Source organism: Scyliorhinus torazame, chromosome 30 (genome assembly GCF_047496885.1).
Source record: "Scyliorhinus torazame isolate Kashiwa2021f chromosome 30, sScyTor2.1, whole genome shotgun sequence".
NCBI classification, from domain to species: Eukaryota; Metazoa; Chordata; class Chondrichthyes; order Carcharhiniformes; family Scyliorhinidae; genus Scyliorhinus; species Scyliorhinus torazame.
This window is the reverse complement of record NC_092736.1, coordinates 16,477,879-16,505,253: the sequence shown is the minus strand read 5'-3', so window position 1 is coordinate 16,505,253 and position 27,375 is coordinate 16,477,879. Positions and strand designations below refer to the sequence as shown.

The window sequence follows — 27,375 nt, the reverse complement described above, 5'->3', positions numbered from 1 at the left end:
TGGGTGATGTTATAGAAGTGGAGGTAATAGGCCTTAATCATGGCGTGGAGATATAATCAGAAGCTTGTGGTCAATTTACCGCTCACTGTGTTCTGCTGGTTCACAAGGGGTTGGATTTAGACTCTCCCAGCTGCAGGTCTGAAGGTAGGGGAGGGGAAGGGCACATAAAATCCAGCGGCAGGCCTTCCGTCACCAGCTGTCTGCCCCCCTGCCCTGCCTGTAATTTTACGGGGACCGAGGAGACATCAGGCAGCCAATGAATGACTATTTAAGGGCCTACCTTTTCTGCTGATGGTGTTTTTTTCCCCTTGGCGGGAGGGGGTGGGTGCGGTCGAGCCAACAGCTCCCAACAGCTTGAGCTGCCCAGGCTGGTGTTGGGCTAGATGGGTAAGTCTCGTTCGTGGGTCCCCTCGAGCGATTGGCGATGCCCCCCCCCTTAAGGTCACAAGGTTATCACCTTCACCCAGGCCTTTAAACCTGGCCTCCCAACTCTAAACCTACCTGGCTTCTTGGCACGGTGGGACTGCCCATAGTCACGGTAAGTAGCCACTGCTCCCACCTGGTATTGCTGACATGAATGACCGGCCAACTATCCTAAGGTGGGGTTTGCCCCTGAGAAAGAAGCAGACTTCTCACTTCAAAACGATGAATGTGTTAAGTTGCCGAGCAGACCTTTCTGGGGTTGTGGGTGGTCCCTGCAAACCCCCTCGTCACTCAGCAACCCCCCCCCCCCCCCAACTCAAGGGTTTAGAAATCAGGAAGAAGGACTGTGACAAAATTAAACAAATTAACATGGACAGCGAGGAGGTTCTGAGTGGTCTGTAGACAAGTAGACGGACATCCAGGGCCAGATGAAATGTATCCCAGGATGTTGAATGAGGCAAGGGAGGAAATAGCAGGGGCGCCGGCAATAACTTTCCATTCCTCTCTGGACACAGCAGAGGTACCGGAGGACTAGTGGATAGTCAACGTGGTACCATTATTCAAGAAGGGAGGAAGGGACAAACCAGGAAACTACAGGCCAGTCAGTCTAACCTCAGTGGTGGGGGAACTATTGGAGAGACCAAATTAATCTGCATTTGGAGAGGCCGGAATTCATCAAGAACAGTCAGCATGGTTTTGTTAAGGGCTGGTCATGTCTGACCAACTTGATGCAATTTTTTGAAGAGGTGACCAGAATTTTTCGAAGAGGTGACCAGGTGTGTAGCTGAGGGCAACGCATTTGACGTAGCCTACTTGGACTTCAGCAAGGCTTTTGATAAGGTGGGAGACTGATAACGAAGGTAAGAGCCCATTGGAGCCAAGGAAATTTGGCAAATTGGATCCAGAATTGGCTGAGGAAGCACAGAGGATCAGAGGAACCATGTGTGCATGTACACTGGTCCCTTCAGGTATCACAGCAGGTGGATACAGTGGTTCAGAAGGCATACTTGTCTTTATTAGCTGAGGTAAAATGTTTAAGAACAGGGAGGTTATGCTGGAACTGTAGAGCCAAGCTAGAGTATTGTGTGCACTTCTGGAATCCATATGTAGGAGGGATGCGATAGCACTGGAAAGGGAACAGAGGAGATTTACCAGGGTGCTGCTTGGCTGGAAGGTTTTAGCTATGAAGAGAGGTTGGTTAGACTGGGGTTGTTTTCCTTGGAGCAGAGGAGACTGAGGGGGAGACATGAGTGAGATATATGAGGGGCATAGATAGAGTAGACAGAAAGAAACTTTTCCCTTTGGAGGAGGGATCAATGACCAGGGGGTGTGGATTTAAGGTAAGGGACAGGAGGTTTGGAGGGGTTGAGAGGAAAAGCTTTTTCACCCAGAGGAAGGGTGGGAGTCTGGAACTCGCTGCCTGAAAGGGTGGTAGAGGCAGAGACCCTCAACATTTAAGAAGTATTTTGATGTGCACTTGCGATTCCAAGGCAGACAAGGATATGGGCCAAGTGCTGCAAAATGTGTTTAGAATACTTAGGTAGTGGTTTTGGCCTGGCGCCGAGGCGATGGGCTGAAGGGCCTTTTATCATAGATTATACAGTGCAGAAGGAGGCCATTCGGCCCATCAAGTCTGCACCGGCTCTTGGAAAGAGCACCCTACCCGAGGTCAACACCTCCACCCGATCCCCATAACCCAGTAACCCCACCCAATACTAAGGGCAATTTTGGACACTCAGGGCAATTTATCATGGCCAATACACCTAACCTGCACAACTTTGGACTGTGGGAGGAAACCGGAGCACCCGGAGGAAACCCATGCACACACGGGGAGGATGTGCAGACTCCGCACAGACAGTGACCCAAGCCGGAATCGAACCTGGGACCCCGGAGCTGTGAAGCAATTGTGCTAACCACAATGCTACCGTGCTGTAGACCTGTATGACTCTATGACCACATTGAAACACTTCAAAAATATTTTTCACAGTGAATTACTTGTGAAGATCAGTGACTGTTGTCACCACCATAAAGAATGGTGGGTATCCTCGAAATCTTCGGGTTCGTTGTCTATTCTTCCCTAGCAGCTTATATTGACAGAGCATCTTCAATGCAATGGTCGAAGGCTCAATTTTCAGGTGTACTGTTAAATGAATTACGACACTGGGCCACAAATGGAGGTATCAGTCCAATGACCAAAAACTTGGTCAAAGAGATAGGTTTTAAGAAGTGCCTTAAATGAGGAAAGTGAGGCGGAGAAATGTAGGGTGGATATTCCAGAGCTTGGGATCTAGGCAACTGAAGATGCAGCCACCAATGGTGAAGTGATTATCATTGGGAGTGGACAAGAAACCAGAATTTGAGGAGTGTAGATATCTCGGAGGATCGTAGGGTTGGAGGAGATAGGGACTGTCAAGAGGCATATGAAATCAAGGATGAGAGGTTTAAAATCAAGAAGTTGCTTGATCGGGAGCCAATCTAGCTCAGGGACCACAGGGGTGATAGGGGAATGGGAATATTTAAATAACAGACTGGGCCAATGCGGGAATGCAACTTTCCAACCAACTCCCGGTGTACGACAGACAGGAAAATTAGACTTCAGCCTCTATCCTTTGAGGGTACGAGTCTGGGACTTCCCATGACGGTTAGTGTGAATGTAGAGGGGCCTACCATAAATAGTTTGAATTTTGTCTTGAGGTGCCAAAAATTTCCTCGGAGATCCTCCCACTTGGCTACGGTAATCTCTGCATGCAAACAAAGTTGCTGCTGACCTTTCAATGGTCACGGTTTGACCCTCGGTGCTTGTCCAGCCCCAGCATGACTCCCTTTCAGAAGTACATCATTGATTGTTAAAGCACCTCGGGGCACCCTGAGATGGTGACAGGCTCTATATAAATGCAATTTCTATCTGAAAAAGACTGGGGTCCATTGCAGTAAGCACAACTATTAGTAAGCACATAGAAACCTGCCCTTCCCAATGTAGTGCTGGTTTAGCACAGTGGGCTAAACAGCTGGCTTGGTATGCAGAACAAGACCAGCAGCGCAGGTTCAATTCCTGTTCCAACCTCCCCGAACAGTGGCCGGAATGTGGCGACTAGGGGCTTTTCATAGTAACTTCATTGAAGCCTACTTGTGACAATAAGCGATTATTATTATTGTTATGGTTTTCAGTAATACATTTCCAATAAAATGTTGTTAATCTTGGTCCTTTACCCTTTCGTGGGAGGATATTTAGCTGTGGGGGGGGGAAACACATGGAAATTTAGCAACACAAACCTCTGTTTATTTTCTAGGATCATCTCAAGCAACAGGTCACACATTGTGAAACTACCATTGAGCAGAGTAAGTGATTTCATTCCATTAAATAATGCTAGTTAATTTTGTCGTATGTGTTATAATGACATAAAGGCAACAATCGTTCCTAGGGGACGGTGCAAACACGCTGTGGGTTAATTTTTACGTTTCTAGGCACATGTGAACAAATAAGCATGACCAGAATGCTTGAGGACATCAGGGCTGTGCATCTGTGCTCTGCCCCAGGCCGAAGTGAAACTGACACTTTCCTCAAAGTGATGGCACGCTGCTGACACTTTAAAGGCATGTTACAAACAAAATTTGGCTCAGTTTATCATGTTGTTTCACAAAGAGCATTGTTTAAATGGAGAGTGGTATTTTGGACTAACGCGAAATGCTGGAAATCTGGAGTGAAGCCATTGGGCCGGGATTCCCCCGTCCCCAAGCCGAGTGTTTCTCGGCTGTGCCATTCGCTCACAGCAGGATTCTGTCTTCCCGCCGCTTGTCAATGAGGTTCCTCACTGAAACCAGCCCTTGCCGCCGGGAAATCCGCTGGCGGGGGGTGGGCACCGCCAGCAGGAAAAGTGAATCCCAATGATCAGAGAATTCCGACCAATGTGATGGAACTACTCGGCAGGTCAGACAGCTTCTGCGGAGAGAGAAATAGTTACCGTTTCCACTGTCAGAATTACTAAATCTGCTTGCTTGACTGCAAGAGCATTGGAAGTAGCGGGCGCAATTCAGCGATCCTGTTGCGCCCGGTGCGGTCACTTGACACACTCTGCCCAGCGCGATCTGGACCTTGCCCTCGCCGGAATTACCTGTCGACCGGGACGCACCGGCCGTGACCACAAGACCTCGCCAGTGCGCCGTTTAGTACTGCTCCACACAAACGTGAATCAGGTGTAACGCCAGCTAGGGGGAGGGGGGTCTCCCAGTCTATTGGAGACCCTATGTGGTCAGGGAGAAAGCAGGGAGCACCCTGGCACTCCCCTTGGTACCTCGGCACCTTCCCGAACAGGCGCCGGAATGTGGCGACTAGGGGCTTTTCACAATAACTTCATTTGGAGCCTACTGGTGACAATAAGCAATTTTTATTTTCTTTCACCTTAGAATTGCCAGCGTGGCACCCTGGCAGTGCTGCCCGGGCACCTTGGGCCTGGGAGGGGCCTTCCCAAATAGAGGGAATGTGAGGGGGGGGGGGGTTCCCGGGGCCTCTCCGCGGTTGGGGGAGGTGATGGTGGGGGAGGCGAGGGTTCAAAGAGCCAGGGAGGTCTGAAAGCGGTGGGGGGGGTGGGGGGGGCGGAGGACAGAAGATTGGGGCTGCCGGATAAAATGGTGCCCCGATCTGCGGGAAGATTGCCAGCGGGAAATCCCTCGAAGTATGGCCTCGGTCCCCGAGAGAGCTCAGGTGACTGCGTTCAGAGCTGTGACTTTGTGAGTCTGTCATGTCTTTTTCTTCACAGCAGTTGAAATTCATGCACACATCGCATCAGTTCCTCCTATTAAGCAGCCCGCCAGCGAAGGAAGCTCGTTTTCGCACAGCCAAAAAGCTCTACGGCAGCACGTTCGCTTTCCAGTGAGTTTCAGAACTTTGTCTTGCTGACTTGGTAAAACGCGAACAAACAAAGTCACGAGCAAGGGACTTCTAAAATATCTTGTCGGTTGTTATATTTTCCAATCCCCCTGGGTGCGGGGCTTTTTAATTGATTATTATGCGAAACGCACTGCCTCAAAGGGTGGCGGAGGCCGATTTCGTAGTAACGTTCAGAGGGGATTTGGAGTGCTTGAAAATAAAACACAGGGCTATGGGGAAAGAGCTGGGAAGTGGGACTAATTGGTTAGCCCCTTCAAAGGATTGGCACAGACACAGTGGCGCAGATCGTTCATTTCCCTGGGGTGGTCATGGGGGATCATACCGCTGAGGTACCTAGAAAATGCACTGGGGGACGTCCCCAGCTCCTCACCCTAAATCTCCCGTGTAAGTGCCCATGCTGGCACAGTGGTTAGCACTGCTGCCTCACAGCTCCAGGCACCCGGGATCAATCCCGCCCCTGGGTGATTGTCTGTGTGGAGCTCGCACCTATTCCCCGTGTCTGCGTGGGTTTCCACTGGGGGCACTGGTTTCCTCCCACAGTCCAAAGATGTGTGGGTTAGGTGGATTGGCAATGCTAAATTGCCCCTTAGTGACCAAAGATTTGCAGGTTAACTGGGGTTATGGGGCGAGGGCCGGGGGGGTGGGGGGAGTGGGCCTATGTGGGGCGCTCTTTCGAAGGGCCGTTGCAGACTCGATGGACCGAGTGGCCTCCTTCTGCAAAGTAGGGATCCCAGTTTCTTACTGTTTTATCGTATTGGGCTCCGAAACCCCAGCTTGAATCGAAGGCTTTGGAGGGTTCCGATGTATTTAGCAGAGTAGTTACCCAGGAAATGTTAGAAGGATTGAAAATCACTTTTAACCCCTGGGTAACTATGATACTGACACCACTCACCACCCACCACCCTCCTGCTCCCTCCCACCAGTGCTGTGAAAAGGATGTGTGGCTTCAATCTCCCCAATGATCTTGCCCTGTGACGGGAGGGACTCCGGGAACAGCTACGTTGCATGGTCCTCACCGGCGTGGCTCCGAAGTCCAGGCGAGGAAAGTGCAGCTCCAGTCTAGGGTCAGTAAGAAGGGGCGGAGTGACAATCCGGCGGCGATTACCACTCCACGGGAGATTTAGTCGATGAGTGACTGTGGTTCTCTGTGATCGTGTACTACGTGCAGAGGAAGCCTCACCAAGTGAGCCATTACTTTTCAGCATTGTTAATGAGAGAACGAGGCTCAAATATCTGCCCGTACTTCAATTCAGTATCCATGAGCGACCCTGCCAGCAGCGAGCTGACTGAGATGGCCAGAGATGCTATTCCGAGTTTTACAAGTTGCAGTTTGCAAAATCAACGAAAAGTGGTTACCAGCGTTTAATGCCAATAACAGGACACAGAGCAAATCCGCAATGACAGCTGTGCAATAGGCTGTAAATTATTATAAAGGGGGCTGGTTTAGCTCTATTGGCTGGACAACTGATTTGTGATCCAGAGTGAGGCCAACAGCATGGGTTCAATTCCCGTACCAGCTGAGGTTATTCATAAAGGTCCCATAGAATTCCCACAGTGCAGAAGGAGTCTGCACCGATCATTTGAGAGAGCACTCTACCCAGGCCCATTCCCCGCCTTAATCCCGCAACCCCAATGCCCCACCTAACCTGCACACCTTTGGACACGAAGGCGCAATTTAGCCCGGCCAATCCACATAACCTGCACATCTTTGGACTGTGGGAGGAAACCCACGCAGTCACGGGGAGAACGTGCAAACTCCGCACAGTCACCCGAGGCCGAAATTGAAGCCAGGCCCCTGGTGCTGTGATTCAGCAGCGCTAACCACCATGCCACCCCGCCTAGTCAACCTTGCCCCTCACCTGAGGTGTGGTGATCCTCGGGTTAAACCACCACCAGTCAGCTCTCCCCCCTCAAAGGGAAAAGCAGCCCATGGTCACCTGGGATTATGGCGGCTTTATTTATTATTACAATTACATAGCATTGAATTACTATAATTAGCGAGGGCCGCAAGTTTTGAGATTTCTGCTGCGAGTCATGGACGTTTTTGCTGGTCCGCCAAATGTTCCGTCCCGTCTCTGATGGGTCCCGCTGTGGCCGAGTGAAAATAACGGATTTGGGAAAATCCAGGTCGCACTCTCGGCATATCCATTTTTGTCTCGCACCCAATGGATTACCACACTTTAGTTACATGAATAAAGGCAAATTTACGCACTAATCCTACCTAAGTACGAGATGAATAAGCATCGTGTTAGCCGAGGGACTGGTTAGAGTGTGGAAAAGTTGAGGTATAAAAGATATGTTTGAGGCGAAGCTATATAAATATATGAGGGAGCGAGGAATACGTTGACGGTGTTAGATAATTAAGTTGAAAGGAGGCCCGTGTGGAGCAAAACAACAGCTTTGGGCCAACTGGCCTATTTCTTTCGCTGTAACTTGTCCAGGACATCTGTTGCAATTCCTCGCCTTTACACAATCTGCCACGGGATCACTTACATCCATGGGGAGAGGGAGATCCTTCTTTGTCATGCCAGCCAATTTATAGCAAACGCTGCCAATTCTGCACATCCCTCAGTGCTGAACTGAACCTAGATTATATGCACAAGCCCTGGAGTGGGGCTGGAACAGGTAACCTGCTGAGTCGGAGGTAAGGCTGGATCTTAAAAAGCCTCCCGACGTTTGCCTTTCTGTGTGACTGACCTGAAGCACCTTCTTTGTCAAAGGTGGAGTAACATCTGCAATTAATGCTGTCGCTTTCTAGACGTGTTGAGAATTGAAGCATTTTGCTACCTGATGAATTTGTGCTAACGGTTGACGCTCTCTCTTCGATTCTTTAACAGTGGCTCACACATTGAGAACTGGCATTCTATTCTGAGGAATGGCCTAGTCAATGCTTCTTATACAAAATTACAAGTAAGTATCCCCTCGTGAATGGGATGAAAGAATACCAGTTGCCTCCCTATTGCCTCGAAGATATACAGAGCATTCTCTCAGTTAGAATTTCGCGGTCAGTTTTTGCCTCCTTGCTTTCAAAATGATGCAGCAAGCATGGAGAGGCTGCAGAAGAGATTGACTCAGGGAATAACAGGGATGGAAGGCTATAATTATAAAGGAAAAATTGGGGGAATCTTCCATTGGAAAACAGTAGATCTGATCAAGGTGTTCAACGTTACCAAGGCGCTGAGAAGGTAGTGTATTTCAAGATAGTTTCAAGTGTACCAAGTTGAGGGCAGCACGGTGGCGCAGTGGTTAGCGATACTGCCTCACGGCGCCGAGGTCCCAGGTTCGATCCTGGCTCTAGGTCACTGTCCGTGTGGAGTTTGCACATTCTCCCCGTGTCTGCATGGGTCTCACCCCCACAACCCAAAGATATGCAGGGGAAGTGGATTGGCCACGCTAAATTGCCTCTTAATTGGAAGAAATCGAATTGGGCACACTAAATTTATTTTTTAAAAAGCATACTAAGTTAGCAAGAGGAGAGATACATTCATTTTAAGAGCACCAAAAGACGAGGGGTCAGGAGAATTTTATTTTTAAAGTAGAAAGCAGTTAGTGTATGGCATGTCTATCCAGAAAAGAGTGAAAGGGTTATCTAGTGTCGTTTTTCCAAAATAAATTGGTAAATGTTTGAAAAACAACAAAATTGAATGATACGGAGAAAGGGAAAATGATTGGGGCCGAGTAGATCACTCTTTCAGAGGGTCAGCACCGGTGTGATGGACTGAATGGCCAACTCTCTCCTGTAAACCTCTATGATTTGAGCATGATCGTGTTAAGATGACAGGTTGACAGAATGGCTAATCAGAGGGAGCAAATAGACAGTAAACTGGCCTGATGCTGGGTGCTGCAGTCCCAGCCTTTCCTTATTGATCTTGCCAGCCCTGTTCGATCAAGGGGTAGTTCTACATGGGTGTGGCACCATTCTCGGATGTTCGGTACCTGGCAGAGAGAATCGGATTTTCCGCACTCTCAGTACTTTGTAATAACTCCCAAGAGTTTCACACCCACCCAGTATTTTCTACGCCAGATTTGTTGCTAATTCGTAATTATCTTCCATATGGTGTTGAACCCAAAGCAGTGTGATATTGTGCAGCGCTAAACACCCCTTAGAAAAAAGTTTAAGAGTGCGACCTAATCTGATACAGGCAGCCAATTGTCAAGATGATGCTTACTTGGGAGGCCAGTTTGATAAATTTGTTTTTGAATACCTGCAACTTTCCTTCTTGATTCCTTTCCCAATTTCAGGATTGCCGCCTTCTAGACCAGCCTCCAGCCCCCCCCCCAGCCCACACACACACACACAATGATCACACGGTGGTGGGAAGATGGCCGAAAGAGACTAAACTATGGGTTTGACAACAATCGTTGTATCCTTGCCTCGAAACTGGTCGACAGGAAGTGCACCTATATCAGGGTGACATAACTGATGACCCTTCCCTTGTCCCAAGCCTCCCAAACAGCCACCGCCTACTACCCCCTACCCGCCCTCTCCCGCACCCCACCCCACCACCTCCCTCGAGAAAAACATATTTGGGATTGCATGTGGAGCAGAGGTTGGGTGAAATCTTGAACAAAATGAATGGTCAAGGAGTGAGATCCAAAGATACTTAGTGAAGGTGGGAAGGATTGTGGTGAGCGAGAAGGGCCGAGGGACAGAATTCCACACAGTGCGGTGGCTAAACACTGCATGCATAACTGCATGGATACCTCTCCACTTACCTGGATGAGTGCAGCTCCAACGACACTCAAGTAGCTCGACACCATCCAGTTTGCTTGATTGGCACCCTTGCCACAAATATTCCCTCGATCCACCGTCGCACAGTCGCAGCCGCGTGCACCATCTACAAGAGGCGCTGCAGCTACTCAACCTAGGCTCCTTTGACAGCACCTTCCAAACCCATGGCCTCTACCACCCAGAAGGGCAAGGGTAGCAGACACATGGGGAACACCACCTGCAGGTTCACCTCCAAATTCACTCACCCTCCTGACTTAGAACTATGTCGCCGTACCTTCGCTGTAGTTGGGTCAAGATCTTCGAAGTCCCTTCATAACAGCACAATGGGTGTACCTACACCACAGGGAATGCAGCGGTTCAAGAAGGCAGCTCACTGCCACCTTGTCACCTGCAATTAGGGATTGGAAATAAGTGCTGGCCGAGCCAGCAACGCCCGGAACCAACAAATAAATTTTGAAAATTGAAAGAGGAGGGAGTCCAAATTGTAACATCGATGTTTGAGCTCGAAGCCTTTTTACCAGCTGCCGTTGAGATTAAATATGCCGAATGTAGCTTCAAATAATAAAAATAAAGGGCAGGTAATTAAAGAAAAGGAGAAGTCGTTCGCAGAGAACGAAGTGGAATTTACCCTTTTGTAAAGAGTAGCGAATCATTAACATGAATAGTCTCCACCAAGAATGTTTTGATTTCTGTCAGAGCTCCATATGTTTTGTACAGTACTAGGCATGATGTTCATACTCCATGCAGCTTGTTGTCCATGCAGATATTGTGATATACTTAAGCCTTTGATTACAGTCCAAATATTTGCTCATCTATAGTCGTAATGGTCACACTGCTGTCTCTTACAAGCTGCACGGTGCAGCCTATGGCAAAGGAATCTATCTCAGCCCAATCTCCAGCATTTCTTTTGGATACTCAGGTGAGTGAGCTTTCTCTGCACATCATTTCGGCTGCTTTGAGGCAAGTTTGAACTGTCATCAGCTCTTAAATATAAAGCTTCCACCTCAAGTGGTCCACCATTTCGATCTGCTCTATTGCAGAACAAATGCAGGGCGTTATTCCAATAGATAGACTCATAGAAAATAGGAGCAGGGTTAGTCCATTCCGCCCCATGAGCCTGCTGCACCGTTCACTATAATCATGGTCGTGCCTCTATCTCAACATCATTCTCCTGCTCTTTCCCCATACCTCTTGATACCTTTAGATTCTAGAAACCCATCTAATTCCTTCTTAAGTACATTCGGTGTTTTGACCGCCACAGCCTTCTATGGTAGAGAATTCCACAAGGTTCACCACCCTCTGGATGAATAGCTTTCTCCGCATCTCGGTCCTAAATGGCCGACCCCTTGAGACTGTGACCCTTTGTCCTAGATCCTCCCACCTCCCCCCTCCCAGCCGGAGGAAACGTGGACCGGGATTCTCCCCTACCCGGCGGGGCGGGGGTCCCGGCGGGATGGAGTGGCGTGAACCACTCCGGCGTCAAGCTGCCCCAAAGGTGTGGATTTCTCCGCACCTTTGGGGCCAAGCCCTTACCTTTAAGGGCTAGGCCCACAGCAGAGTGGTTCCCGTCCCGCCGGACTTTGGCGCTACGCCAGCCGGGGCCGAAGGGACTCCGCCGGCCGGTGGAAGTCCGCGCGTGCCTGTGAGCGTCAGCGGCCGCTGACGTCATCCCCGCGCATGCGCGGGGGGGGGGGGGTCACCTCCGCTTTGGCAATCGCGGAGGCTATGACCGGTGCGGAGGGAAAAGAGTGCCCCCACGGCACCGACCCGCCCGCGGACTGGTGGGTCCCGGTCGCGGACCAGGCCACCGTGGGGCCACCCCCCCCGGAGCCCGCTTGCGCTGCCTGGTCCCGCCGGTAAAGGAGGTGGTTTGATTCACGCCGGCGGGACAGGCATTACAGCAGCGGGACTTCCGCTCATTGTGGGCCGGAGAATCGCCGGGAGGGGGGCCCGCCGACAGGCGCGGCGCGATTCCTGCCCCCGCCGAATCTCTGGTGCCGGAGAATTCGGCGGGGGCGGGATTCACGCCGCCCCCCGGCGATTCTCCGACCCAGCAGGTGGTCTGAGTATCCCGCCCCAGATCTCTGAATCCAGTCAGTCCGGGCCCTGTCAGAATTTCATATGTTTCAATGAGATCCCCTCTCATTCTTCTAAATCCCAGTGAATACAGGCCCCGTCGCCCCAATCTCTCCTCACATGACAATCCTGTCATTCCAGGAGTCAGTCTGGCGAACCTTCTCTGCGCTCCCTCTATGGAAACTATATCCTTTCTTAGATAAGGAGACTAAAACTGCACACAATGCTCCAGGTGTGGCCTCATCAAGGCCCTGTGCACAAAACATCCTTCCTCTTGTACTCCTACAGCTGCTGTAGTTCCTAGTTCTCCTATTCTGGATTAGGATATGTGCACTATTGAGGTTCTGAGCAGTGGATCAGCCTCAGATCAGTATAAACAGGCACTCAGCTGAAATCTGGTTCACCATTGCCAAAGTAAAAGCTTAGAAGTGGTACAAAAGTACCGAAACTTTGCAGAATTAAAAGAAGTGAAATTAGCTTTGCAACAAATGCATCAGGAGCTTTGGAGGAAATTTTCACTGGACGCTTTTTTAATCTATTCATTAACGAATGAAGGCAGGCTTAGGTTGACAATAAAACTGAGCATAAAGGAGTGTCATAGAAGTGTGTCAGTGTGCTTGTTACAAATGTGGCTGACAGCAATTTTAACCCCCTTCATTTCCAACTAATTCTCTTAATACGCATTTGGCAGTACAAAATTTGACTATTGCTGAAAAAAGCCTCACCCTGTCGAAGCTTTCCATCTTGCACTCATCAGGGCACTTCGCAAGAGTGCCAAATTGTAAAGCGAACAGCAATTTATACTTCTCACGCAGAATGTTGTTGCGTCATGATTTAACACAACCTTCAACCAATTACATAAAGTTGTCAAGGGCAACCATGTTCTAGCTGAATAGCGGGACAGGCATGAGAGGCAAAATGTTGACCTTACTATTCAAGGTCCCGCTGCTGTTTTTTCTTTGTCACCTGTGATGTCAAAAAAAGCCATTGATTAAAGGTCAGCTATTTGCAGACGATGTGGATTAATCCAGTTTAATAGATTCAAAACCAAAACATGTACAAAGGGTCATTGAGGTGCATTTTCCAACCGGACGTGTTCCAAAGGTGAGCACTGAACAGACTCACGCTCTGTGTGCTTGTTCGAAAGGCTGCGTTAGAAAGGAATTTGGTGTGAGTGGATTGGGCATCTGTACACAAACTATGCCAGTCAGTCAGAGAACACCCTCCACTCAAAACCTATACCCCACTGCGTTCTGCTGACATTTCCTTTATCTGTTTTCTGAAATCATTTGTAGAAAGAAAAGCTCTTTCCATTGTGAAGCGGGGCATTAAACAAATGTTTCCTTCATAGGAATGGGCAAAGGACAGCATCGCATGCCATCAAAGGATGAACTGGTACTCCGCTACAATCGGATGAACACGATTCCCCAGGTATTAGTACCTCACTTCCTCCTTGGTCCCTGCAAGAATACACTCTGACTGCAAAACTTCCTAACTATTTCCCCATGTGCATGATTCAGAATTCTCGTTAAGGCGGATGGTTGAGTAGATATAGTGGCTTCCGAGGGTTAGCATCTAAGCAGCATAATTTCATCTGGCGTATCGTCCATTCAAAGATGAAAGATGACTTCCCTTTTACATTTCAGTTTCCTCATTTTATCGCTTTTCTGCTGATTAAGTACACCGCCAACTTGGGCAATTCAATTCAAAATGAGTGTCAGCCTGGTGCGTATTGCAACTTATGGACCTCCTCGCTGGGGATTCTAGGGTCTAGAGTACGGATGTACTGCTTATCTGTCTATTTGCTTTGTATCCTGAAGGCCATGGCTCAAGTGTGGCCTCATTCGGTCCTGGGGTCAGTTACAGCTTCTGTGGACTGACATCTATCGAGAGTCGCACCCTGTTGTAACTGGCGGTTCTGTTCTGCACTCGTTGGGCATGCTAAGAGTTTCGTCAGCGCATCCTGCTGTTTCCAATGTCCGGCCCGTGTATGTTGTGGGGGTTTTGCTAATCCAGTTGACACCACAATGAGACTTGTATCGATGCTCACTTTTTCACCTTCAAATGGCGGGAATTTACGGTCCCGCCGGTGATGGCCACCCCACTGTGGGTTCCCTGGGGGCAGAGGATGTGAACAATGGGAAATCCCATTGACTGTGGCGGGGCTGAGAGATCCTGTTAACGGTCAATGGCAGGCTCCTCCACTGTTGTGATACATGCCAAGGGTTGGGGTGGGGAGGGGAGGGGGGAGGCGGGGGGGGGGGGGGGGGGGGGGGGGGGGGGGAGGGTACAAATCCCACCAAAAGTCTTTCATGGCAACGTTTTTCCACCAATCCCTCCGGTTTTCATTTGCTTCATAAGGCTCAATTTCGACAAGCTTTCTCGAATGGTTTCCCAGGCGAGCACTGGGGAGAGTTTCCCAGCTGCGCTTAACACAGTGGGGTGAGTTGGAGTTCGTGGGAGGACTCTGGATCTGCATGGATTGTAAGGGTTAAGTACCAGTGGCAGGGACGGTTGGTTGGTTGGAAAGAGTGAGTTCACGTGCAACTGGTCAACTTTGGGCGGGGAGTCTCCGTCCCGCCGCATCCATTTTCTGGCGCACCCCCATAGGCAGCGGGATCCTGCGGCCCAGCAGCCGGCCAATAGGGTTTCCCATTGTGGGCAACCCTGACGCCGTCGGGAAATCCGTGGGCGTGAGTGCGCTGCCGGCGAAGCGGAGTATCACGCCACGGAGAATCCAGCTGGCGGTCTTGATGCTGTTACCACCACAGCAGATGCAATTCGCTAAGCAAGCCAAATCATGGATAAAACTCGACTTATTGATCATAACCCTTTTTGTTCGTACTTTGAAATTAGAAGAAACCTACTGATCCCAGTAGCAGGGAATTCAACAAACACTTTGGGATTGTAAAATTGAAAGATTTATTAACAAGAAGAAAAAAACCTCAAGCACACAATATTAAAGTTACACAATTAAAGCATTCTTGCAAAGCAACCCCCCCCCCCCAAAAAAAAAAACACATGGTCAAAATACATATGTAAACACCTTGGTGACTCTCCCTGATAGGTTTTAAATACAAAAATGAAGTAATATTACCCAAGATAAAACTGCTGCCACTTTAGTACTTATGGCTTCGTCACTCGCTTCCACTCTGTTGTGGAAATCGAAGAAAATTCAGAAATAAGACTGCTTTCTGCAACAAAAATATTTTCTGGCTTGACTGTATGGCCTTCGCCCAGCACAGAGCAGTTCCCAGGAGGTCTTCCCTGTTTTGTTATGCTCTTCACGTAGCATAAGCTGCTTCCTTGATGTGCACTCTGACAAAGGAAGGTTCGGACTTGGAGATAGCTTTAACACGTTTATTGAACTGTTAACAATTCTCCTACTTGGATTCGACTCTCCTGTTAATCCTGCTATAGCTACTCAGACTGACGAACCAGTCTGCTACAATCCACGTGGTGGGTGTGATGTTCAATCAACCCTGTGTCTGTACTCACTGAGTGTCTCCACTGGAAAGAGACTGAGCATGTGTGATGTGTCCTTTTATATGGGTTGGTGTGATGCCCTCCTGTGGTAGTGTCACCTCTGTGTGTATCTTGAATGCCCATTGGTCGTGTCCTATCTTACTGACCTATTGGTTGAATGTCTGTGTGTCATGTCTCTGGTGCTCCCTCTGGTGTCTATCTAGTCGACGTGTATTTACATTGACCTCTCGTGTACCTGCAGTATGCATATCACCACATTACCCACATAACCAACCCAACTCAACTCAACATCTTTCCTCAAATGTACCCTTTCCCTTTCACCTTTGCTTCCATTGTCCTCAGCAACTCTTTCAACTTGGCTTTTGCAAAATATAAAAATCTTTCACGTTTTTTTCAATTGCCTCCCCTTTCGGGTCAAAAATAAACTTAATAACCTTCCCTCGATTACTCGTGAGGCCGTTGCAAGGTATAAAAACATTTACTCCCTTTTGAAATTTAACAACTGGATAGTCAACTCCTGAGATGAGAGGTGGCTCCCAGGTGGGGAAAATGTTCCACGTTTGGTAGGGTTTCTCCGTTGATCCTGATGGAGGGCGAGACCGGATCTTGCCTGATCTGGGAGCGTTTTTTCGGTATGCTTCCGGGGAGGTGTCAAGCATGGCTTGGAGATTCTCTTCCAAGATAGTGGAGATGGCGATGTGATCTTGGATTTCAACCGGTTGAGGTTGAAAAGCTTTCCGTTCATCCTGTAGACGATGTCCTCTCCACTGGAAAGCTTGCTCTTGACAAGGTGAAGGATGGCGATGATGAAGATGGAGAAAAGGATGGGGGCGATGACACATCCCTGCTTGACTCCAATCTCGACCTTGAAGGTTTCTGTTTTATTTCCGTCGGTGAGGACTGTCCCGACATCTTGGTGTGCAGGTGCAACAGGTGATTAAGAAGGCTAATCGAGTTTTGTCTTTCATTGCTGGAGGGATGGAGTTCAAGACTAGGGCGGTTATGCTGCAATTGTATAAGGTGTTAGTGAGGCCACACCTGGAGTATTGTGTTCAGTTTTGGTCTCCTTACCGGAGAAAGGACATATTGGCACTGGAGGGAGTGCAGAGGAGATTCACTAGGTTGATCCCAGAGTTGAGGGGATTAGATTATGACGAGAGGTTGAGTACACTGGGACTGTACTCATTGGAGTTTAGAAGGATGCGGGGGGGATCTTATTGAAACATATAAAATTATGAAGGGAATAGATAGGACAGATGCGGGCAGGTTGTTTCCACTGGTCGGGGAAAGCAGAACTAGGGGGCATAGCCTCAAAATAAGGGGAAGTAGATTTAGGACCGAGTTTAGGAGGAACATCTTCACCCAAAGGGTTGTGAATCTCTGGAATTCCTTGCCCAGTGAAGCAGTTAATGCTCCTTCTTTAAACGTTTTTAAGAAAAAGATAGATACCTTTCTAAAGAATAAAGGGATTCGGGGATATGGTGCACGGGCCGGAGAGTGGAGCTGAGTCCACAAAGATCAGCCATGATCTCATTGAATGGCGGAGCAGGCTCGAGGGGCCAGATGGCCTACTCCTGCTCCTAGTTCTTATGTTCTTATCTTTTTGTGGAAGAGTCAGAAGGTGTTGATGAATTTCTCTGGACAGCCGGCCTTTGACAGGGTCTTTCGATTGACTGAGTCAAAAGCCTTGGTCAGATCGTTGAAGGTCATGTAGAGTGGTTGATGTTGCTCATGGCATTTCACTTGAAGTTGCTGAGCATGAAAAGCAGGTTCGCTGTTCCACAGTTTGGTCAGAAGTCACATTGGCTTCCAGGAATGATTTCTTCCGAGACTGGCAGAAGGTCGCTAGCGTTGGATTCAGCCGATGGTCTTCCTGGCAATGGTGAGTAGGGAGATTCCTCGGTAATTCCCAGGCTCGGCTTTCTCTCCTTTCTTGAAGGTTGTGGCAATGAGCGCATCCCTGAGGTTGGCAGGAATTTCTTCTCTGTCCCAGATTTTCAGGAACAGCTAGATGGGAATGACAGGTGACCTCTCCTCCTCCAAGATTGAAAATCTCTGCTGGGATCCCATCCACTCCTGAGGCCGTTCCATTTTTCATGTGTTTAATGGCTCCTGGAGACCTGTTTTCATTTTCAGAAGATCCACCTTCTTTCTTCAATAGTGGGTCAGTGGTGTTGTGTGTCTGTTCAATATGCCACCTGGACGTGTCACACGCCATCCAGGCCTGCGCTGCCATTGGATGCAGCATTAAACACTAACATGCTTTAGTAAGGAGATTGGGGACAGAGAATTTGGTCTGTTTTCCTGCCAAACTCCGAGTGGGAAACTCTCCACATTCCCGTGCCCACCACAGGGCTTAGTGTAAATCTGGAAGAATTCCTCCCAATATGTCCACTTGTTCCCTTTTGAGATACATCAGGATTGTCTTCTTCTTGATTAGGTGGTCAACTCATATCCAGTTAAGGAGATAGTTTTTGAGTCACGATGGCAGTAGGGTTGGTTAGTTGAGTGCGTTAATGCACGGTTGTGTCTGACTCCGCATCCTGTTAAGAATCATGGGATTTTTTCCGCTCCTGTTTTCAGAGGGTGGAAGTGGCGGCGAGTCGGGCAGGCACCCCAAAACGGCTTTTACGCCGCCAGAATTTCCTCGCTTGATTGTCCCCGTCCCACTGCCAACGACACAAAGGAAATCCCGACTTCGAAGGTCGGGATCCCCATTTGTATCGATTTAATTATGCATATCTGGACTTTACACCTGATAGGCCCCCCCCCCCCCACCCTACGTTAACTGTCCATTCTCGGCGGCATGAAGGCACATCGACGTGAATCACAACAGCTCCGCCATGAGGTGTACCTGACGATCAGAACCCGCTCGAGGCGCATATGTGGGCGCCAAACAGGAGAGGGTCATGCCCGGACAGTACCCGGGCACTGCTTGCACTCTCTTCCCCTTCCCCTGGGGCAGTGGGCGTTCCATTGGGGAGATAACGGGGGATTCCATTACGGGGGGGGGTTCGGTGATGGGGTTGGTGCCGCTGGTTTCGTGTTGGAGCAAGGGGGGGTTCTGTAGTGGGGCAGTTTCCATTTTATTTATCATCAAGGCCGTGCCAACATTTTAAAAGCTGACGATGATGGTGGGGCAGGTTCATTCAGGTTGTGGCTCCCACCCCATGGATCGGTTTTGGCAAAGGGCCGAATTCTCCCATAGTTTTCCGGAGTGTCAGTCTCTGACTGAAAATTGTCACATTTGGCTCTCCAGCTGCACAGCCGAGTTTTTGGACTAAATTTCCTGGCTCTCGGAAAAGAAAATCAGTGGGTGCGGTTCACAGTATGCGTTTGGCAGGGAGGGGCCTGATCCACAGGCATTGGCGTCATCTTTAATGGACGCTCGATCAGCACAGAAAGTAAATGCCCCACCCCCCCCTGCACTCAGACAGAGAAGAACCCCCCTCACAATCATCAATGGACACCCCACTCTCTCTCGGCCCACCACCATCACAGTACAAGCAACGGGACTCTCTTCCAACGCCCCCACTACAATGCCAACCTGCCAACCCCCCCCCCTTGCTGGCAGCTGGGCTCCTCCCCCCCAAAATCTTCACAGGCATCGAGACGGCTCCCCCAATCCCACAACCACAATCTCGGGAGCCACACTCCTCCCCCCCCCACAACCGTGATCCTGCGGGGCACTCTCCCTTCTCACAGGCATCAGCCCTCCCCAACACACATAAGGGGAACCCCTCCTGTGCGGTTACCCAGAGGGCCCACCCATGGCACTGCCCCGGCACAGGTCGGCAATGCCCCTTTCTACGGAGGGCTGTACATACAGTGGATTTTGAACAGCAACCCACCCCGTTTTCTGGACGCCCCTTTCATCCCGCAACCTGGGTCCACCCCCTCACCCTTCCTCTAATGGGCAGGGCCCCCAGGCATGACCCCTGGCAATGCCAACCTGGCACCCAGGCACCTTAACACTGCCAACCTGGCACCCTGGTGGTGCCACCTGGGCAAGGGTCCACCGACAGGGTGCCTAGGTGGCACTGCCAAGGTGCCAGACTAGCAATGCCAAAGTGCCTAGGTGTTGGGGGAGTGCCAGGGTATGACACTGCTCTGTCCCCGATGTGTGTCATGGCTCATTTAAATATGCTGATCTGGACCATGCCCGCCGGGAGACTCGCGATCGGCCCGGTGCCTGGCGCAAAGCCAGGTTTGGGGCTCGCGCAGGATTCTCCCCTTGCGCCCAATGCAGTGGCTGAACAGCATCTCCTTTGTTGCCAAAAGCGCACATGTGCAGTTGTATCCATTGGGAAGCATCGTTATCGGAGCCACTTTTCAGCAGGGCGCAAGTCACCACAGGCCCTGGATTTGGAGATATTACAGTGCCGGCAGCATCATGTTAAAAACGTTTAACAATCCCACAGCTCACCCCAAACCTCACAGAGTGGGCTGGAAAGAACACAAATAGGACCCACTCCGCACTCCCCCCCCACCCTTCCCACCCCGACCCCCCCACCCTGGCCCCCCTAACACCCCCCCCCCCAAGTAAAATGACACAGATTGCCCACCTGCCATGGGGCTCAGGATGAAATTTCAGACTCACCACAGATTAGCTCAGAGGGATGGTCCATTGGTTGCTTTATGTTTTTTTGTGTGGCGTAAGTCCCTTATTTGGGTGCGGGAGGGGGGGGGGGGGGTGCAATGAGATTCATTATTGAAAGTCATGAAGACTGCTGGAAAGCAGCTAGCTATCACTGTTTGTGAGGGTGGATTTGTGTCTTCTGCGAAGTCATCTTGGCGGCCATCTTGCACTGTCAGGAGTTACAGGGATTCCCAAATGCCTTCGGCTGCTGGCTAATGGTCTTCAGTTGAACTGTAGATCTTTGAATCGTTGTTGAATAGTTCTCTGGTCACAGAGGATCGTTTGGGTGGGGGGGTGGCTTGTTTGTTGAGTCCTAATATAATTCAGAGACTTATGAGCAATTGCACTTAATTTAATATTTCACTGCACAGAAATCAGGCAGGAGTGTGCCTTGGCGGAGGAGATTGGGATGGAGGAGAGGAGGGGAGGGGGGTGGGGGGTGGGGGGGCGGTACGTGGGGAGTGAATGTAGTTGCCTGGCTGCACCAAACCTGCAGTTGGACATTTCATGGCTTTCTGTCCACCTTCCTTGTGGCCACGGTTTTTCACGTTTGTTTTTTTTTTACAAATTTAGCTACCTACAGGCTCTGTGGGAAATTGGGGCCGAGAGCTGCCTGGCGGTGGTTCCACCGCGAATTGAAAGGTGTCTGAATTCTGGTGGGTGGCTGTTTGGTAAAAGTGGTGCAGGTTCATTAAAACCCTGGACTGGGTTTCGACTGCCTGAGGTAGAAGGAGAGGAATTTTCCACAATAATTTCTGCCCACACCCCTCTCAAAACTAATAGCCAAATCATTTTGTCTCTTGGGTTGTTCTTTTGCCTCTCCTGAGACATGACCTGGTTGCAGGGGAGCGGTTGTTGTTGGCGTAATTTCACACTTGTATACCTGTTTTTTAACCCTTTGGGGAATAGTGGGTGGAATTGATGGAAGGAATTCCAAGCTGATTACCAGCCCGTTGAACCACGTTGAATGCTCCTTCCGTGGCCAACAAGTCCTGGCATTGGACTCTATCCCCTGTGCTTCTGGTCCGACAGTCGGGGCGTTACCTACTGCGTCCCAAGGCCTCCCTTGGGGAGGGGGAAGGAAATGTCCCGTCACAATTCTCCAGCAGTTGTGAGTGAAGGATAGGCTTGATGGAGCAGCTCGTTCCTGTTCTTCATCCTCAATTAAACAGAAAAGGAAACAGAAACATGTTTTCCTTGGAGCAGAGGAGACTGAGGGGGGACATGACTGAGATGTATAAAATTATGAGGGGCTTAGATAGAAGAGACAGAAAGAAACTTTTCCCCTTGGTGGAGGGATCAATGACCAGGGGGCTTGGATTTAAGGTAAGGGGCAGGAGGTTTGGAGGGGATGTGAGGAAAAGCTTTTTTACCCAGCGGGTGTTGGGAATTTGCAACTCGCTGCCTGAAAGGGTGGTGGAGGCAGAGACCCTCATAACATTTAAGAAATATTTCGATGTGCACTTGCGATCCCAAGGCAGATAAGAATATGGGCCAAGTGCTGGAAAATTGGGATGAGAATAGTTAGGTGGTTGTTTTTGATCAATGCAGACCGAATGGCCTTTACTGTGCTGCAAACCTCTATGACTCAATGATATGTGTGCAGTGGAGGAATTTGAAGATAAACATCGTATTGAGGGCAGTAACATTACACCTTCCTTTAAAAGTTGAGATAGTGGCATAGTTGCAATGTCACTGGACTAGTAATCAAGACTAATACTCTGGGGCCGTGGGTTCAAATCCAACCAAGGTAGCTGCTATAATTTAATGATGTGGAGATGCCGCCGTCTTATAACACCAGGTTAAAGACCAGCAGGTTTGTTTGGAATCACAAGCTTTCGGAGCACAGCTCCTGATGAAGGAGCTGCGCTCCGAAAGCTAGTGATTCCAAACAAACTTGTTGGACTTTAAGCTGGTGTTGTGAGACTTTTTGCTATAATTTAAATCCAATTAACAAACAATAAATAAAGTTAGTCCCAGCAACGGTGACCATGAAACTATCATCGATTGGTGTGCAAAACCCATCCCATTGACGTCCTTACGTGGTCTGGTCCACATGTGACTCCAGGCCAGGATGCGGCTGACTCTTAACTGCCCCCTGAGATGGCGCAGCAGGCCGCTCTCACAAGGGCAATTGGAAACGGGCAGCAAAGTCTGTTCAAATTTCATTGAAGAATTGATCCTTCCTGCGCCAAACAGCAAAACAAACGCATCGTTTTCAATCTGCCAGAGCGCAGAGTTCAGTTATTCCTTGCGTTAACCTTGCGTTAATGTTTGAATTTTCCTTCTGCAGACGAGACCCATTCAGTCCAGATTCCTACAGAGTCGAAACCTGAATTGTATAGCACTTTGTGAAGGTAGGAATCATCTTTGTTTCCGAGCATCTGAGTGTACAGCATTTAACTGGCTTTATGAATAGGGGCATTGCCGACAAAGATAAGGCTTTGGCGCACTCCTGATCATTCAGAATTAAACCAGTTTACCAACAAAACATGACCATTGATTTAATAACTTTGGATCTCAGGAAATTCATGGAGGGGAGCCATTTTGTTTTGCAATGGGGCCATGCATACTTTGAAAACCCCTGGAGTAATGTATTTATGCCAAACGCTGAGATTTTATTATCAATACTAATCATCAAGGAGAAAACTGTTTGAAAAATGGTTGTCTCCTGGAAACATCTAGATTTCTCTTAAACTTTGCATGATATTGGCTGAGATTGTCAGGAGCTTGCGTTAAAACAGCTGTGTCAGTGAGACTGAATGTCATATTTCTTTTTAACCAGGCCCCTTGCTGATTTTTCAATTTCTATCCCTTAGTTATAACTTCAAAAGATCTCCAAAAACATGGCAACATCTGGGTCTGTCCTGTGTCCGATCATGTCTGCACTCGATTCTTTTTTGTGTGAGTAACGTGAACAACCTGGGGTTGAGCCTAATCTCGCTGATTATGTTGAGTTCGCCGAAAAATGTTGGTCTGATTTCAGGGTGATGCTGAAGTCACGATTCCGACCAGAAGCTGGGGGTCACGTCAACTGGTCCCCGGCCCCTTTCACTTCCTAAGGTCTAAGTTTGAGCGTGGACCAGATGGATTGGGAAGGATAAGGCACACCACGTGGTTACTGATGTGTACCACCTTTTAGCCTCCACTTGTGAGAAACACTGCTCACTTGATAATAATTTACACATCGCCAAATTCTGAAGAAGTATTTTATTCAGTCGATCTTGCAAGAACGGGTGGCATCTGTCAACATTAGCAGGCACACTGAGCAAGCACAGCATTATTTCTTATATACAATCTCTGAGAAACTCTGCCTCGCCTAACAGTTATTCCTTATTTAGACTTGTTATGTTCACTTTAGCTTCCGCCTTGCTTCGCCTAGCAAGCAGTTATTCCTGTGAGCTCCTTGTAACATCCTTGAACCGTCAGCTAAAATGATTTAGAATGAGGGCCCCATCCCCACCTGCATCTTGTCATTGCAAGTTCTGTTCATCCCGAAGGTCAGTCACGTACACAGTTACAAAACTTTGGCACTGCAGTTTACACAAAACTCCACTTGACATCCTATTTCCCATCAGGCACTATTATTTGTGAGCCAGAGTTATTCATGTGAAAACAACATAAAATGCTCATTTCTCATACAATGACACCTGAAACCATGGGTGGGATTCTCTGTTGGCCGACGCCAAAATTGTAATCGTCGATCGGCGGAGAATCGATTCTGCGCCCAAATCGAGGCCGGCGCCAGTTTGATGACAGTCAGCCATGCTCCGCCCCATGGGAGTTTCACCGGCGACGCTGCTAACCCCTCACTGGTCTCGGTGAGGAATTCACACAGAATTTTTGGTCGTAAAAGACCACACATGCTCCGTTGGGGTCATCACTTAGTCGCTGAAACGGAGAATCCAGCCCCATATCTTTGCAATGTCCACATGCCTAATGGGCACAATAGCCCAGTCATTACGGCGGACCTAATTGTTAGTTTGATACGCTGACTGTAGTGCAGTGGTGAGTGATGTGACATTTTGATACTTATGTGTAGAGACAGAGAATAGAATCATAGAATACCTGCAGTGCAGAAGAGTCCATTCGGCCCATCGAGTGAAAGAGCGCCCTACCTAGACCCAATCCCCCACCTATCCCCTTATTCTCACTGAGGGAAAATTTAGCAAGTCCAATCCACCTCACCTGCACATCATTTGACTGTGGGAGGAAATCGGAGTACCCGGAGGAAACCCACACAGACACGGGGAGAATATGCAAACTCCACACTGACAGTCACCCGAGGTCAGAATCAAACCCGGGTCCCTGGAGCTGTGAGGCAGCAGTGGTAACCACTGTGCCACCCCAAACATGTGCATGATTACATAGGGTGGAATCCTCTTTCTCGTGGCGAGTTTGGAGCTGTGTAGGGCATATAATTTGGTGCGATAGTGACGTATCTGAATCCTGACATCTTCCTGCCCCCGGGGATTTGTGAGGGAGGTGGCTGGAACCCTCGATCAAAGGCACACTATGCCTGATCGAAAGGTTGGTTATTGGGCCTTCCTGCCGACCTCCTCTGCACACCTCTCCCTCCAAACCCCTCTGACCCCTGGCCTGCCTGCGATAGGAAGGCTCTGCCGCCCATGCTTCTTGGCAGCAGCCACTGCCTCCCCAGGGGCACTATGGAACACAAGAGCATCTGATTGACCAGCAACTCTCGGTAGGCAAGACTTCCATCCCAACCGGGGTCCAGCGCAAGACCCTGCGCTGGCCTTGGCACTGCCTGATTGGTTTGCGGTTCGGCCTTTCAGTAAAGAGACCGGGGGGGCAAGGGGGAGGGAGGGGGTTAGAGGGGTCTATCGTCAGCTCTCCAGCTGGCAGGCAAGGCCCCTGATTTCCCAAAAACAGATTCTGCCCGCATACACTGTAACAAATAACAAACTTCTTTCAGGGGAGAATCCTGTCACACATTGCCTGTTCCGGCCTATCTGTGACTCTGGCACCGCGCTGCATGGTTGGCTGTTGAATGTCAGTGTTGCTCACAAGGCGAATAGATAAAAGGTCTCAGAGTAATCACATTTTCGAATGGCAACGCCAATGGGCTTGAGATTCGGCATCAGTCCAATTTAAAATGGGTTAACTCCTCTGGTTTGTAGCATTGTTTTCAAGTACTTTGAGCATCAGGAGTACTGTGGAAAACCACTGTTACAACTGTATTAGGGGATGTAAGGTAGGACCTGTACTACAGGTTCGCCGGTAGCCCCTGCCTGCTGGCTCCACCCAGTAGGAGGAGTATAAATATGCGTGTCCTCTGTTCAGCAGCCATTTCGCCAGCTGCTGTGGGAGGCCACACATCTTACTGCAATAAAGCCCCAGTTGTATCCAACCTGAGTCTTTGTACAATTGACCGTGCATCAAGTACCAAATCAGTGATTTCCAAAATGTCCCGAAATATAAGCTGGTTCTTTGAATCTCGTTTTCTAGACAGCAGTCACGTTGCTCATGATAGTGTGCATTTTTTTTTTTTGCAGGTATGAAGATGGGCAAGTGGGCGATGCCAACATCAATACTCAGGATCCCAAAATCCAGAAGGAAATAATGCGTGTGATTGGCACTCAGGTTTATACAAGCTGAGTCCCAGAGGGATGCTTCAGAAAAATTACAAAGGATGCCCCACAGACTTGAGACCCGTCACAGTCATTCCCAATCTTCCTATCCTGGCTTTTGCAAGGAGTCTTTATAAATATTTTCAGCAGAAAAGCTTTTTTTAAAAAAAAAACAGGATAAGAGAAAAGTCAGACTTTGTTTGTCGTTCACGATGCATCAGTGCTCTAACGGTGTTTTATATTTAACTATATATATTATATATATAATATATGGTATATATATTTAAATATATATATAATTGTAGCTTTTTTTTGTATGACTGTACTGTGTATGTTTGACAAGAAAATATCATCAGTTTCATTAAATTATGTGTATGAAAAAATAAATATTTTGCACAATTCTGAGTCGGTCGGTGATTGCTTTAGATATTTTTAAAGCGCAGCGTTGAGGATTCCATCGCAGTTCTGTCTTTTAATTTTAAGTCTGGTCCTTCATTGCCAGAGGAATGGCGTTTAAAAACAGGGAGGTTATGTTGCAGCTGTATAGGGTGGTGGTGAGGACACACCTGGAGTCTTGTGTACAGTGTTATGGGCCAGGGTTTAGAGAACCCCAAAGTGCATCATGGGGTTCACCAGTCCCACAACTTTTAATAGATTGTGGTTATGGGGAGCACGTGGGCCCACTCTGCAGGTGTGATGCAACAGAGAACTAAAAGTATGTTTAAACAAAAACAATGTTTATTCTATGAATCCCATTAACATTTTTAAACACATACAGTAAACATCTTAGGAACCATCAACTAAAATACTCCCCCCAAAGAATACAGTACTCTATAAGTAACCCTTAATCTTTCCTGACAACATCCATAAGACAAAAGACCCTTTTTAACACCGAGATCAGGGGCGGGATTCTCCGAACCCCCGCCGGGTCGGAGAATGGCCGGGGGGGGGTGGGGGGGCAGCGTGAATCCCGCCCCCGCCGGCCGCCGAATTCTCCGGCAATGAAAATTCGGTGGGGGCGGGGATCGCGCCACGCCGGTCGGCGGCCCCCCCCCCCGGCGATTCTCCGGCCAGCAATGGGCTGAAGTCCGGCTGCTGTCATGCCAGTCCCGCCGGCGTGAATCAAACCACCTATCTTACCGGCGGGACTGGCGGCGCGGGCGGGCTCTGGGGTCCTGGGGGGGGGCGCGGGGTGATCTGGCCCCAGGGGGTGCCCCCATGGTAGCCTGACCCGCGATCGGGGCCCACTGATCTGCGGGCGGGCCTGTGCCGTGGGGGCACTCTTCCTTCCACCTCGGCGATAGCCTCCACGATGGCCGATGTGGAAATGACACCCCTCCCTGCGCATGCGCGGAGATGACATCAGCAGCCGCTGACGCTCCCGCACATGTGCGGACTTCCGCCGACCGGCACAGTCCCTTCGGCCCCGGCACGCCAACAACTCTGGCGTGGATCTAGCCGCTCAAGGTGAGGGCTTGGCCCCTAAAGGTGAGGAGAAATCCACAACTTTGGGGCGGCCCAATGCCGGAGTGGTTCCCGC

The 27,375-nt window shown here is 49.3% G+C and overlaps 1 protein-coding gene across 14 annotated transcripts in view; it reads left to right on the top strand.

The window, feature by feature from the left end:
- LOC140404399 (protein mono-ADP-ribosyltransferase PARP6) overlaps positions 1-26,210 on the top strand; it is a 142,176-nt gene extending 115,966 nt beyond the window's left edge. For 3 of the 14 annotated variants that reach the window (XM_072492875.1, XM_072492880.1, XM_072492870.1), the window contains 8 exons: positions 3,714-3,762; positions 5,181-5,293; positions 8,149-8,221; positions 10,893-10,962; positions 13,471-13,553; positions 22,538-22,601; positions 23,064-23,148; positions 25,761-26,210. In XM_072492875.1, the coding sequence (XP_072348976.1) occupies positions 3,714-3,762; positions 5,181-5,293; positions 8,149-8,221; positions 10,893-10,962; positions 13,471-13,553; positions 22,538-22,601; positions 23,064-23,148; positions 25,761-25,863 (640 nt within the window). In that variant the 3' untranslated portion in view covers positions 25,864-26,210. Of the gene's footprint in view, positions 1-3,713; positions 3,763-5,180; positions 5,294-8,148; positions 8,222-9,553; positions 10,058-10,861; positions 10,963-13,470; positions 13,554-22,537; positions 22,602-23,063; positions 23,149-25,760 lie in introns of those variants that run through there. The other 11 variants (XM_072492879.1, XM_072492874.1, XM_072492877.1 and 8 more) reach the window with 9 other exon arrangements.
- Positions 26,211-27,375: the final 1,165 nt, after the last annotated feature.